This window comes from Moschus berezovskii, chromosome 11, assembly GCF_049115385.1.
Source record: "Moschus berezovskii isolate FMDL1 chromosome 11, NW_MosBer_1.0, whole genome shotgun sequence".
NCBI lineage: Eukaryota > Metazoa > Chordata > Mammalia > Artiodactyla > Moschidae > Moschus > Moschus berezovskii.
The window spans coordinates 102,557,943-102,572,679 of NC_142470.1; the positions used below are offsets into that span (position 1 = coordinate 102,557,943).

The window sequence follows — 14,737 nt, forward strand, 5'->3', positions numbered from 1 at the left end:
GATTTCTTCAAGTAAAAACATCAGATAATAGAGTTCATAGAAAACTTTAATGTAAGGCACTGTTGTCCAGAGTTAAAAGAGGGGTAACAGCCCATAGGAGCCCACAGACAGGGCACACAGCCCACTCGGTGAGGACAGCTCCCCAGGACTGTCCTCCTCCCAGAGCACCGAACATCAAGAGAGAAAGCCCAGAAAACTACCAGCTGTCACAGCCCCCAAAGCGGCTCCTAGGAATCCCCATGTTGGTAGGTGGCCCAGGAAAAGCGTTTACTCTGTTGTCTCTTGGGTCCCCGTGAAAAGAAAGTGTGAGGTTACACGTGTGTCCGTGGTGCACACTGGGCCCAGTGAGAAGTTCAAGGGTCAGACTGCCATCCTGTGGTAACTCCAGGCCCCAGGGGCAGGAATCCATGTTCTTAAAGAGGGTCTTCATTTACTCTCCCTAAAGCCTTATCAGAAGCCTATGACTTACATCTTAAGCAAAAACAAGCCTGTTGCTCTTCAGTGCTGACGGCCTCATCTCCTGAGTGCAGTGACTTTGGGATGACCTTTCCCTGTGGATAGCCCTCAGCAAGACACCTACAGGACGCATTCTTCCAGGTTCCTACCAAAAATTCATCTAAAGGGAAAAGTCACCCAGGGAGGCAAGACTCCAAGTGGAGAGAGTGATGTTTATGTGCATTAAACCAAGCAATCACGGGTCTGGACAGTTTTAAAAATGAAAGCACAGCACAGCTGAACAACGAACGGGAGGTCCCCAAGAGGCATCACTTGGACATCTTGGTCTCGGCAGGTGTCTCCCCAGTGTCCAGGGTCTTCAGCAACCGGAAGAGGCCCGCGGCCTCGCGGATCCTGCTGAACTCGATGCAGAAGGCCTGCACTTCTATAAACAAGTCCTGCACGTTGATGATCTTGTTGCGGATCAGGGACTGGAGAAAGACACACACGAGACGCACCAGACGATTCTGAGAAAGGAGCCTGTGTTAGCGTCTGCTTTCAGGGCAGGTATTTATAAAGGTCACAAAAACTGTTACTCACCTGCATATATTTATCCTTAATTTGTTCACAGGTAGAAATGCAATTGGATATATAGAGGTGAATAAATTCAGGAGGTAGATCAACAGCTGTGGTTAGTCTGTTTCATAAAAATAAAGGCAGGCCTGTTAATTTCGGTCACTTAGTAAAAGTTCTGATGTTAATGGTTTATGCAAGTAAACATCGGAGCCACCCACCCCACTCACCCCCGTTAATAAGTGACACTCCCATTTCTCAGGTCTGCACATCATGTGTAATAAGCGCCGAGCACCATGTCCCTGTGTGGTCTTGGCTGAATCGTAGTTCCTAGTTACCATCCAGGCTCTGACACTGTGGGCAGTTACTCCGTCTACGTAAGTAATACCGATCTGATTACACATGAGTGCTATGCAGGGAGCACTTGTGAAGGAAGGTGTAGAACAGCACAATGCGTGACTAAGTACTTAAGTGAGGCAAATGTTTGCACAAGGAGCAGTGTACGTGGGAAGGCTTCACAGGGCATATGACTTAAACTGAAACCCAAGAAGAGACGTGTTCCTTCAAATCAGTGAATGACCTGAGTAAAGTGTAGAATTGGGAGTGGGTGTGGCACGTTTCTAAACTTACTTGACTACAGAACTTTTTCCTACAAGGCCCCGAGGAAACGCAGCCAGAGACTGCTGCTGACATGTGGGATGGGGTGATGCACAGTGAGGTGGGTGGGCAGGGCTCCCACAGCAGACCCCACCCTTGAAATCACGTCCACTCTATGATAAAAGGATGTAGTTTTCCTTGGACAAAGTGCCTATGGTCTGGTTTAGACAGTAGTGAGCACTCAGCATGGTCAGCCTGAAGGACCCGGATGGAAGAAAGGCTCCAACGAGGCGGCGGCGGAAGCAGCAGGTCCACAGGTCTCGCGCGACAGAAGGTGAAGGGTGAAAACCTCACGCTTCCTCTCCCTCTCTCCCCAGATCTGTGCTGCCCTCGGACACACCTGCCCTGGGCTTCCAGTTAGGCTTTTCCCACCAGCTGATTAACTGAAAAGGACTTCTTTTGGGGAGCGCGTCACCATGCAGATTTTGGGATCTTAGGGAGTGAATGTTGGCCCTCGGCACTGGAAGTGCTGAGTCCTAAACACTGGATTGGCAGGGAATTCCCAGCTTAGTACAGCTATACTGCTGCTAAGTCGCTTCAGTCGTGTCCGACTCTCTGCGACACCACAGACGGCAGCCCGTCAGGCTCCCCCATCCCTGGGATCCTCCAGGCAAGAACACTGGAGTGGGTTGCCATTGCCTTCTCCGAGTACAGCTATAAGTATGTTAAAAAACAATAATCCCCAACTTACAAACGAGCGTTCCACAAAGGTCATGCTCTAAGTGTAGTTGTCTGGCGCTCAGAATGGATCTCCCCATAAGCAGAAAGGCCGTATGATTTAGCCCCCAAAACAGGACACCACGTGGAGGGGGGTTGAGGATGAGAAGCCTAAACTGGGACCACACCAGGCAAGCCTGCCTATATGACTACACTATTTGTTGTTGCTTAGTTGCTAAGTCGTGTTTGACTCTCCTGTGACCCCATTTGTTGTACTCCACCAGACTCCTCTGTCCATGGGATTTCCCAGGCAAGAATATTGGAGTGGGTTGCCATTTCCTCCTTCAGGGGATCTTCCTGACCTACACTACATATAAACAGCTTAATAGTAGGTTCCCAAGCTAACCTCCAAGTCTGTGAAATTCGTGATGTACTTAAAACTTACTTGTAAGCAAAATAAAGTGAGAAGCCACTTGTTGCTTCCCTGACAGTCGATGACAGCAGAGCCAGGAGACCAAATCAAAGAACAGTTCAGAGACCAGTGCCAGGAATTCTAGGAAGGCATTCTCGGAACTGCCTCAGCTCCTTGGCCCCTACCTTCCCACGATATAGCTTTAGTCACTAACAGAAATAATGTAACACCTGTAATTTATGTAGAGATAAAGAATATACAGCTTCCCAGGTGGTACAGTGGTAAAGAATTCATCTGCCGATGCAGGAGACTTGGGTTCGATCCCTGGGTCAGGGAGATCCCCAGAATAGGAAATGGCAACCCATTCCAGTGTTCTTGGCTAGAAAATCCCATGAACAGAGGAGCCTGCTGGGCTACAGTCCATGGGAGCACGAAGAGTCAGACATGACTGAGTGACTTAAGCACAGAGCATTAAGAATATATAACCATATATAGGGAAATAAATTTTAGCAATTAGGTTTCACAGATGGTGACTTCCCAGATGGTCCAGTGGTTAAGATAGTGTTAAATGCTCAGAATACCCTCCATATGCAGTTAACACCAAAACTCAGACTATTTAATGGGTTTTCTCAGACTAACAATGTCAGGGGGAAAAAAACTGTTGCGAGTTTTTCCCTTTCTAATCATTTAATCAAGATCTATATACCTGCCCCACACGCCCCCACCCCCACCCAGCATTTGATCGAGTACAGAAACTTACCGATTCACAACTTCCATCGAATGTAATGACATATCCATATTGACCAGAACTGAAAAATACTCAGTGATCTGACTTGACTGCATTAACTTCAGCAACATTTCTATAGCGACTAGAGGATTGTTTTCCACTAGGTCAGGAAGTTTGGCTGGAGTGAGGCCAATATGATAAACAAGTTTGGGGTCCTTTTCCAACTCTCCAAGGAGCTAAATTCAAGTTTTTTTAAAGAGAGAAAAAGAAGTTAGAAATTCTCTTTCCTGCATATAAAAATACCCAAGTATTTTATTTTTAAAATGTTATAAAATTTACCTGCATTGAGCCAACTTCATCAGTATCTTCCCTCAAACCCATGATCATCATGCTTTGATATTTTGACACTTACATTTGAATTGTCAGGTATTACAATCAGGCACCATCACAAGAGTTTATAAATAATACTGATGCCTCCTGGGCATGAAACCACAGTCAATACTGTCTGGATTTTAACAATAATATCCTTAAGTCCCTTGTAGGTAGGTTTTTTTTCTTTTTTGTTTTTGGTTATAATCAAAAATAATCTTACCAACTAGTACTACTGAAAAGCACAGAACACAGAGGTCATCAGGAAACTCAGAGACTGAAGCCCTGCCCAGCACCTGGGGGTGGGGGGGTTGGGGGTCAGACTGCGTACACTACAGTGCAAGTGACACACACACTGTTATTCAAATATGTGTCCTCAAAAATACTGTTTTTTGTCAAATTTGTACATTCCTTTACATACATTTTCTATGCTATTTCCCCATCTGCTTGCATGCACACACATACTCTTTCAGGACTGACTGGTTAGCAAAGTGAACTACGAACAAGGCTGTTACTTGACTCTGAAGACGATGTTAGGTGGTAAACCAGATTGGAGATGTGCCTCCTGACAAGTTCTAATGGGAAAGTGTGCAAACTGGGTAAAATTCACCAATAGGAACTACCACAGCGTCCTGTCTTTCCTGAAGGAAGTCTCATCGTTGGGCCCAGGGACTTTGGAATCCACGACCAACCAACTGTGTGATGGGCGCTGGTTTACCTCCCTGGTGAAATGTTAGTAACTGCAGACTTACCCTCCGGGGTCAGTCAGTCCTGTTACAGCTCAGCAACAACGTACATGAAGCACCCAGCAGCAGAGCCAGAGCCGAGTGCCCCAAGGGGAGCACCACCTCAGACCCCTCGCCCAGAATCAAACTGACCCCAGACAGAAGCTGCAAGGTGTTTGGGCACCAGACTCGTTGCCCCACCACAGTGCAGTGAGACAAGTGGGAGGCCAAACGAAGCTTCAGGGACCAAGACACTTCCTACTAGTGGATCAAGTTGACGACATCGTATTACTGATCATTTTATCACTTTGTGAGAAACAAAACCGCTTGGTGAATCCAACACAGGAGAATGCTGGTGGTAAACACATACCTGTGTCTGCTGCGGGGAGGACAGGGGGCTCTTGAAGGCTTTAGCCATTACTCGCTTGATCTCCACGCCAGTGCTGTTCTTCACGCACATTGACTTGTCCCACTGGATCGTGTGGTCAGGCTCGGTGGGGTTGAGCCAGGCCAGCTCGTCCTCACACACGTGCAGCGGAGGCGGGGGACGAATGAACTCCGGCCGAAAATGGCCTGCAATCAGAGGAGCCTGTGTGACTGCTGCTGTGGGTCGGCTGACACGCACTTCTGTGTAAACCCCATGTCTGCATGCGGGCATGCCCGGTAACGTCTGACTCTGCGACCCCGTGGACTGTAGCTCTCCAGGCAGCTTCTGTCCACGGGCTTTCACAGGCCAGAATACTGGAGTGGGTTGCCAAAACCTCAGATGCCACTTAGTGCAGTGCAGTTAACACTCTCTTAATAAGGACAACACGGTCACACTGATTCAAAACTTGGAAGCAGAAATGACATAAAGTCAGTTTTTTCCAGAACACAAATGAAAGAATGAAATGCTGACATAGAATTATTATACCAGAGACCAAATCTATCTATCTTTGGAGAGCAGAGGAAAGCATTACCACCCCCTGCCAAGTCCTGGTTCAATCATGATCAGCAGCAAAAGGACACCACTTACTTCACTGGTAAGTCTTTTGATGGGAAAAATAAAACACTATCTTATCTCAGTCATCCTATCCTCAGCACTATTTCATTCAGAGACCATATAATGTCTCTTATTTATTTCTGCATCTTAAAACCTTGCATTAGCAAATTATGTATAGATAAAATGGGCAGGTGAGAACTATGGTTGACTGGACATTCTCAAACAAATCTGGAGAGTTTCATAAACCCATAAATTCACAAATGCCATATCATTTTCATAAAACAGTGGGAAAAAAAAAAAACAGGACAGGGGAGTGACTCAGTATCTCAACTGTTTTATAAAGATTGATCCCTAAGATATAAATGCTCTTAAGTAAATGAAAACAAACACTGGCTGGGACTCCTGAGCAAACCTCACCCCTCACTTTGGTTTTCACACAGGGCCTAAGATGGCCTAATTTCAATAAAATAAAAGTTTTAAAAGATTCATGTTTCAGCATGAACGAAAACAACATGTTTCAGAACACCAGAGTCTCAGGGGAACACGGCTAAAATAAAACTAAGAATATAAAATCAGATTTACTCACTTTCAATAGGTGGCTTTGGTCCACTGACTAAAGCTTCTGTGATCTGAGAGGCAACGGAGCTGTCGAATCCAGAGTTAGACGAATCTGGGTCCGGGTCACTGAGAATGCTAGGGAAGCTGGCCTTACTTTGAGTTGGCAATTCAGACTGGCGTTCTGAAAAAGATTAAAACAAAAAACACTTTAAAATGCGGCACAAGGGGAGTGAAAAGACAAGCCTGTAACTAGAGAAACTTGTCTACAACACACAAGGAAAGGGCCAGGGTCAAGCTCTCTTGTTTTTTCTCCAAAACTCCTACAAACCAGTCTTTAAAAATAGAGGGGGGTGGGGAAATGGGCTAATGATTTCAATGAGTATTTTATTTTTAAAAGCTTGAATGGCCAATAAACCACCTCAAAAGATATTCGACCTCAGTAGGAACCAGGGGAAAATCTGTTAAAACACAAGATACTATTGCACACACTGTAGTGATAACTGTCCCTTGTAGTTAGTCATTGATGCTTATTTCCTTGTTTTCTTAAAGCTTGGAAAACACAATTGCATCATCCATAAATATATCTGTGATCCCTGGATCTCACTGTAAGGACATCCGAATTGCAGACCGGCCTCTGCACAAGAGTACCTGAACTGTGGCTCCGCCTTACCAGCCAGGGCGAGCTGAAGCCCACTAATGTCCACAGACTGGCCCATGTTCCCAACGTCCATGAGGGCAATCTGCCGGGGTGTCTTTTTGAAGAGTTCCCGTGGGGGTGCCAGCATGAGCTGGGAAAGAAAAAACTTCTCTGGTGGAGTTATAGGAGGTAAAAACCCTGTAAACACACAAGCAAAAACTGTATGATGATTTCGCTAATGGTTATTTTCAGAAATTATCTTGAGCCTGATAAAATGCATCTCACATATCTTTAAAGACAGTTATAATCAAAGATTCATTTAACCAAATACATACATTTATGAAAATGTAATTAAGGAATCATCCCAAGGACTGGTTCCAGGACCTCCTGCAAATACTAAAATCCAGGGACGCCTGGGTCCTGTACATAAAAGCTGTAGTATTTGAAAGTAACCTCCACACGTCCTCCTTAATCTCCAGGTTACTTACAGTACCTAAGACAGTGCAAATGCTATGTAAGTACAATGGAAACGCTATGTAAATAGCTGCCAGAATTCAAGTGTTGCTTTGGGGAGCTTCCTGGAACTCCCCCCCACCCCATCCCCAAGGGGCTGGTTGAATCCTTAGATGGAGAACCCAAAGATGTACAGGGTCGACTGTATGTTAGCTGATTGACTATGATCTGTGGTGATGTCAATGAAACTTAAAAAGTTTCTGGAGCTGTTAAGAACTTTGTTTTCTAACATGCTCCAGTTCCTGCAAAGATAAGCTTATGTATACAGACCAAAACAAATCAAAAACTACAGTGCTCAGAAATGTTTTTCTTCTCTGCTGCGACCAGCAACTGTGTAAAAGGTAAAGAGGCAAGGAAGCAACCACCAGCCCTGCACCATTACAAGACTTCCCTCATCTGGTCCTGAGGCACTCTCCTCATCCCATCTCCCCCTCCAACGCGTGTGTTCCACATTCCGGTTGCACAGAACCTCTTGGCTTCTCCGATTCCTGATTTCAAAACATACAATACACGCAGCTCTTTAGAATACCAAAGAGGGCCGCACCCTTCTCTTCCCATCACCTCTAATCAACATCCAGCAGAAACATCACTCCCTCTCGAGGCCCCTCCAGCTGCACGGGTGTAGTTCCCCACGCCACGAGGTGCTGTGCATGTGCCACCCAGCACAGCCCTGGGTGTCGGGTCACAATCACGTTTCTGTTTCTTCAGCCAGACTGAAGTTTCCTGAGTGTGAAGAAGCCTTCCTACTCACATCCAGGTACGTTTTCAACCTTGGCTCTGCAGCAGTCACCTGAAACGCTCAAAATACACACACCCACTAGATGGGAAGCTGCTGTATATACCGCACTGGGGGCTCAGCTCCGTGCTCTGTGATGACCTAAAGGGGTGATGACCTAAAGGGGAGGGATGGGGGAGGAGGAGGGAGGCTCACGAGAGAGAGGATGTTTGTAAACATACAGCTGATTCACACTGTTGCACAACAGAAACTAATAACACTGCAGTGCAATTACACTCCAGTTTTAACCTTTTTTAAATTAAAACTATATATATACCCACTGTACTCTCCCCTGGAGAAGGAAATGGCAACCCACTCCAGTGTTCTTGCCTGGAGAATCCCAGGGACGGGGGAGCCTGGTGGGCTTCCGTCTATGGGGTCACACAGAGTCGGACACGACTGAAGTGACTTAGCAGCAGCAGTAGCATACTCTCCCCTTGATGTACAATGTAATAAGCCTTGGCATTGACAGTCCCTCTGTTGTGAATTTAAGCACCATTCCTACCAACAGTAATTGTGGATCACTTCTATTCCTCATAACAACTCTGTTTGTTAGTCCCTAAGTCACGTGCAACTCTTTGCCACGTCATGGACTAGCCTGCCAGGCTCCTCTGTCCATGGGATTCTCCAGGCAAGAATACTGGATGGGTTGCCATTCCCTTCTCCAGGGGAACTTCCTGACCCAGGGATCAAACTCTGGTATCCTGCTTTGCAGGTAGATAATAACTCTGCCAGCTCGGAATTATTATCTGCAGCTTACAGACAAGTAAACTGAGGCAAAGACAGGCAAAATAACCAATCTATGGATTTCTTTCCTGGGAAATCTGTTTACAATACAGTTAATAGCCTAGATCTAGTTTCAGACTCATCGCATTTGAGAATAACATTACGTAAACCACAGTTCCTTTACCTAACCCATCCTACAGAATTCAGAAGGCTCTCAGACCCAAATCCCACACTGTCTCTGTCCATCTTGGATGGTGGGTTTGACCAGACCACACATGTACACACACACAACACACCTTGCAATCATTTTTCTGGGCTTTCTCAAACTTCCTGAAAGTCAGGTTCAGAACCTGCACCTTACAGACATCTCATGGAATACAAAAGTTGCCCCTTTTACCTAAGAGCTGTGCGGGAAACCAATCAGAAGATGCTTTAGAGCCAGAAGAATTGCCAGCAGCAACACTGACTAGCTTAACCGTAGAAGCCCTCTCCTGCAAGAAAAAATTCTCTAATATTGCATTAATCCTCTGCCTTTACCTTCTGGCTCCCAGAATAGGAGTCCCTTCCTAAGGAGTGACTTACCTGTTTCCTCACTGCCTAAGGACTATGAGATCAAGCTGCTTCCCACCTCTGACAACCTATTCTTCCCACTCCACTGGGCCCTGTCTAAATCTCCCAGACACTCATCACCATCTATCTCTTCTGTCCCTTTCTCCTCTCCTGGCTTCAGGTCTTCTCCTAAAATCAAGTCTCATAAACCATCTCTTGAGTTCCCAAAAAAAAAAAAAAGCAGTCTCACATCAAAGCCACCGGTCTCACCAAAGTTGCAGAAAACACACCTTTTACATAATGTCCAATAGTAGTTTGGGCAAGGATGACACACAAATTTGTGAAGCATTCCATATTTTTAGAAACCCAAATAAGACGGTAGATATTGCAAGGGGGCATCAGAGGGCAGACACACTGAAATCATAATCACAGGAAACTAGTCGATCTGATCACATGGACCACAGCCGAATGTGGTCCACTGAAGAAGGGAATGGCAAACCACTTCAGTATACTTGCCTTGAGAACCCCATGAACAGTAACAAAGGGCAAAATGATAGGCTACTGAATGAGGAATTCCCCAGGTCGGTAGGTGCCCAGTATGCTACTGGGGATCAGTGGAGAAATAACTATAGAAGGAATGAAGGGATGGAGCAAAAGATGGCATCACCGACTCTGTGGACATGAGTTTGAGTGAACTCCGGGAGTTGGTGATGGACAGGGAGGCCTGGCGTGCTGTGATTCATGGAGTCACAGAGAGTGGGAGACGACTGAGCGACTGAACTGAACTGAACTGAATCTAGGCGGTGAATTCGAGGCTGCTTTCTATCCTGTGACCCCATCGCGTTAACCAAGGACACCTAACAGCAAGAAGGTGGCTAGTATAACCCTTTGTTGTTTAGCTGGTAAGTCGTGTCCCACTCTGTGACCCCATGAGCTGTAGCCTGCCAGACTCTTCTGTCCATGGGATTCTCCAAGCAAGAATACTGGAGTGGGTTGCCATTTCCTTCTCCAGGAGATCTTCGTGACCCAGGGGTCCAACCCGAGTCTCCTGCATTGGCAGGCCGGTTCTTTACCACTGAGCCACCAGGGAAGCCCTGCGTAATGTGTATCTCCGCCTCAACCACGTCTTCCGGTTCTGAATGACTTCTCATCGACTCCCCTGAGACTTAAAGCCGGGGGCAGGCAGATAAAGTGTGTCGTTACTTACAACTTAACACACCTCTGACGGGCTAGACGAGAACGAACCGCACGCGAGGCACAAAAGCGTCAAGCCCCACACTAAGCTGCACGGTTTGACGGCTCCTACTGTTGCGGGGGGAGCGGTTAATTTTCAGTGTCAGGAGGCTGCCACTCGTCCGTACTTGGTGGAGGGGGTGGGGAGGGAATTTCAAAACGAGACGACGGATTTCCCAGGCCGGTGAAGGCCCAGCAGCTCCAGGAGGGCGGTCCCAGCCGTACCTGAGAGGGGCGGCCGGTCGGGTTCCTGGCCGCCGCGGGCGGGCGGCGCGGGGTTGAGCAGGTGCGCGAAGCTGGCGGCGAAGGGGTTGGCGGCGAGCGGCTCGGTGCGGTACATCTCCCAGAGCAGGTAGAGCGCCGTGAGGCGCTGCGCCGCGCTGGGCAGCAAGTCCGGCTGCTGCAGCAGCATCACGAGCACCGAGCCCAGGCGGAAATGGTCGGCTTTGCTGAAGTAGTGGTGGAAGGCGGTGGACAGACCCTCGAAGGTGCTGCCACCGCCCGCCTCCTCAGAGATGATGCTCAGCAGGCTCGAGAGCTCCTTCGGGGTCAGGCTCATCCTGCCCGCGGGGACCCCCGGGCCTCCGCTCCCCGGCCCGGGGACGCCCGCTCCGCCTCTGCCGCCGGAGCCCGAGCCTCCCGGGCCGCTCCTGGACGCCGACCCCGCCGCTTCCCGGGCTCCCCTTTGCTCCGCGGCGGTGAGAAGCCGGCCAGATGCCGCGCTTACCCCGCCGCCGGGCATCAACCTCTTTCGCCCGTCCTGCTTCCCGGCCGGAGGGGCCCTGGCGCCGGCTCGCTCCGTCCCTGCGGCCGTAAAGCGCGCTGTGGCACGACAGCGTCGCAAACAAAACAAGCCTGGAACCCAGCCGGCAGTAGGAGAGAGGGCAGCGCGGAGCCAGAGCGAGGCTGCTGGAGCCAGGCCAGGGAGAAGATCCCGAGACGCCGAGGGGCGGAGCAAAAAGGCGGAAATTGAGGCGGGGCTTGCAGGAGGGGCCGAGCCGCTGGCAGGGCCCGGATCTCGCCCTACGGAAGTCTCGCGGAGCTACTGCGCGGCGCTGAGTTGTCATCTGCGCGTGCGCGAGCGAGAGGGACGGCCCCGGGCACTGTGCCCGGGAGAAACCGTCGTCCGGATAAGCGTCTGGAAAAATGCATGTTAGAAACTGAAAAGCTGTCTTAATTAACACACATGACTATTCATGGTAGGAGATTTTTAAATGCAAATAACTATAGACCACGCGTTTCTCATAACCAAAATTAATTTTCAGTCCTACACTATTTGAAGACATGGAGTCATACAGCACACGAGCTATTGTACGCAGTTGTTTTAACAAAATTTCCGGAAAATGTTTTTAGAAAGCAGAAACACCTGCCCAGGTGACTAGGGCTCGCTCCAGGCTGGGAACCACTGAGTGGTGTGACCCAGACTTGCTCGGTTCCTCCCTTAGATCTGCAAAACCCTGCAGGGATTCCTGCCAGGGAATTTGGGAATCGCAAGTTTGGGAAATCCCGTGTGAGCTAACTAATGCTGGCAACTGGAGAATTCTCTAGTGCCTCCTTATTTCTAAAGTAAAATTGAAAGAAGAGAAATTGGTTGGTCATTGAGGATGCCTATTCTGAAGACTTCTTAAATTGACTATTAGAGGGACTTCCCTGGTGGTCCAGTGGCTAAAACTGTTCTCCCCATACAGGGGTCCTGGGTTGGATCCCCCAGGTCAGGGAGCTAAGATCATGAATGATGCAATGAAGAGCAAAGATTCCATGTGCCACAACAAAGGCCTGGCACAGCTAAATAAATTTTTTAAGTTTACAAAATTGTTAGATATCCCTCTAGAAAGGTCCTGCCAATTAAGAGCAGCAGACATAACTTGCTAACTTGGGAAACTGATTTAAATTGTCTTGAAGGTATTCTTATTTACTACAGTAAATAAACTTTATTGTGTGTGGGAGGTCTGTTTGTTACTGGGGTTTGGTCTTTTTATTTTTGTACTGCAAATTAAAAAAAAAAAATTATTTATTTAGGCTGTGCCAGGTCTGGCCAGTTGTGGCATGCTGGATCTTTAGTAGTGGCATGTGGGATCTACTTCCCTAACCGGGGATCAAACCCAAGTCACTTCATTGGGAGCACAGAGTCTTAGCCACCACACCACCAGAAGACTCCAGTTTTACTGTTTTGTTTTTAAGTTGTTTCAAAATATTTGAACATTATGTGCCCCCCAAGACCCAATAAACTATTTTTTTTTTTCTGTAGGAGCACTTTCAAAATTAGGTTCATGTTATAAAGAACCCCAGAGACCCCAGATGGAGTCACTTCTCCTAGGTCACACCACTAACCTAACTAAAACTTCATCCTTCCCCAGAAAGTGTGAATGTTAGTCACTCAGTTGTAGCCAACTCTTTACGACCTCAGGGACTGCAGCCAACCAGACTCTTCCGTCCATGGAATTCTCCAGGCAAGAGTGCTGGAGTGGGTTGTCATTCCCTCCTCCAGGGGGATCTTCCTGATCCATGGATTGAACCCCAGTCTCCCGTATAGAAGGCAGATTCTTTACTGTCTGAGCCACCAGGGAAGCCAAAATGTAGGCTTAACCAGGAATTTTCTAGTCGGCATCAATGAGGTAATTGGTCATGTGGACCCTCTCTGTCCACCAAAGGAAGATGAGGTAGCCTGCCACAAAGACCCCTTCCGTTCCCCATAAGCAAGTTGTTTGCTGTGCTCAGTTGCTTCAGTCATGTCCGACTCTTTTACTTGCCAGGCTCCTCTGTCTGTGAAATTCTCCAGGCAAGAATACTGGAGTGGGTTGCCATGCCCTCCTCCAGGGGATTTTCCTGACCCAGGGAGTGAATCTGCGTCACTTGCGTTGCAGGCGGGTTCTTTACCCACTGAGCCACCTAAGAAGCCCCATAAGCGAGTTACCTATGCCTGAGATAATGTTTTTTTGCTAATGACTTCCTTGTCTTGCCTTTGAAAACCTTTCCCTTCCTAAAGCCATTGGGAGCTCCTCTCTACTTCCTGAATGGGATGCTGCCTGACTTGTGAATGGTTCAGCAAAACCAGTTAGATCTTTAAAATGTACCCGGTTGTATTTTTGTTATTTAATAGCAGTATCCAGGGTTTCCTGCATGTTCCCTGAAAATGACTCTCAGGTCCTGGAAACAAATAACCACAAACATAAATCTGTCCTCTCATAGTTCTGGAAGCTAAAGGTCCAAAATGGGGGTGTGAGCAGAGCCAAGCTCTCTACCCCTGAAGGCTGTAGGGAAGAATACTTCCTTGTCTCCTCCTGGCTCCCACTGATGTCCAGTGGTGTCTGGCTTCCCTTCTCTTCTGTTTCTGCATTCCGATCTCTGCCTCTGCAGTCATGTGACCTTCTTTTTTTATATTAATGTTCATTGGAGTATAGTTGCTTTACAATGTTGCATTGCCTTCTGCTAAACCACAAAGTGAATCAGTATATATATATATATATCTTCTTTTTTTTGGATTCCTTCCTGTTCATTTTTTAGACTCAGTTTTATTGAGATGTATTGATATATAACATTGTATAAGTTTCAGGTGTATAGCATATAATGTTTTGATATATGGTGCTGGAGAATATGCTTGAGAGTCCCTTGGACAGCAAGGAGATCAAGTCAGTCAATCCTAAAGGAAATAAACCCTGAATATTCATTGGAAAGACTGATGCCAAAGCTGAAGCTCCAATACTTTGGCCACCTGATGCGAAGCACTGACTCATTGGAAAAGACCCTGATGCTGGGAAAGATTGAAGGCAAAAGGAGTAGAGAGTGAAAGAGAATGAGATGGTTGGACGAGATCACTGACTCAATGGACATGAGTTTGAGCAAACTCCAGGAGATAGTGAAGGACAGGGAATCCTGGCATGTTGTAGTCCATGGGGTAGCAAAGAGTCGGGCATGACCGAGCAACTGAACGACAACAAACAACATGCATTACAAAATGATTAGCACAATGAGTTCAATTAACATCATTTACCTCACGCACTTATAATTTTTCCTTGTGATGAAAACTTTTTAAGATCTACTCTCTTAGCAACTTTCAAATATACAGTACAGTATTGTTAACTGTAGTTATCAGGCTGTATACTAAACCCCCAGAACTTATTTCTCTTGTGTAACTGGAAGTTTGTACATTTTGCCCCCCTTCACATAAATCCTTCTCTTGTATAGACCTTTCCTTCTTGGCAGTTTTGT

The 14,737-nt window shown here is 47.2% G+C and overlaps 2 protein-coding genes across 6 annotated transcripts in view; one reads left to right on the forward strand and one right to left on the reverse strand.

Moving 5' to 3' along the window:
* Positions 1 to 6,780, forward strand: part of RNF149 (ring finger protein 149) — a 37,379-nt gene extending 30,599 nt beyond the window's left edge. For 4 of the 5 annotated variants that reach the window (XR_016038653.1, XR_016038651.1, XR_016038649.1 and 1 more), the window contains one exon: positions 446 to 491. The gene's annotated coding sequence lies outside the window, so the exon portion shown is untranslated. Of the gene's footprint in view, positions 1 to 445; positions 492 to 6,644 lie in introns of those variants that run through there. The other variant, XR_016038652.1, reaches the window with a different exon arrangement.
* On the reverse strand, positions 29 to 11,463 carry CNOT11 (CCR4-NOT transcription complex subunit 11). Its single transcript, XM_055401035.2, has 7 exons — positions 10,754 to 11,463; positions 6,766 to 6,930; positions 6,124 to 6,276; positions 4,926 to 5,128; positions 3,495 to 3,697; positions 1,036 to 1,132; positions 29 to 962 (listed from the first exon to the last, which is right to left on the reverse strand). The coding sequence occupies exons 1-7, from the start codon at positions 11,268 to 11,270 to the stop codon at positions 765 to 767; spliced, it is 1,536 nt and encodes a 511-aa protein (XP_055257010.2). The 5' UTR covers positions 11,271 to 11,463; the 3' UTR covers positions 29 to 764.
* Positions 11,464 to 14,737: the final 3,274 nt, after the last annotated feature.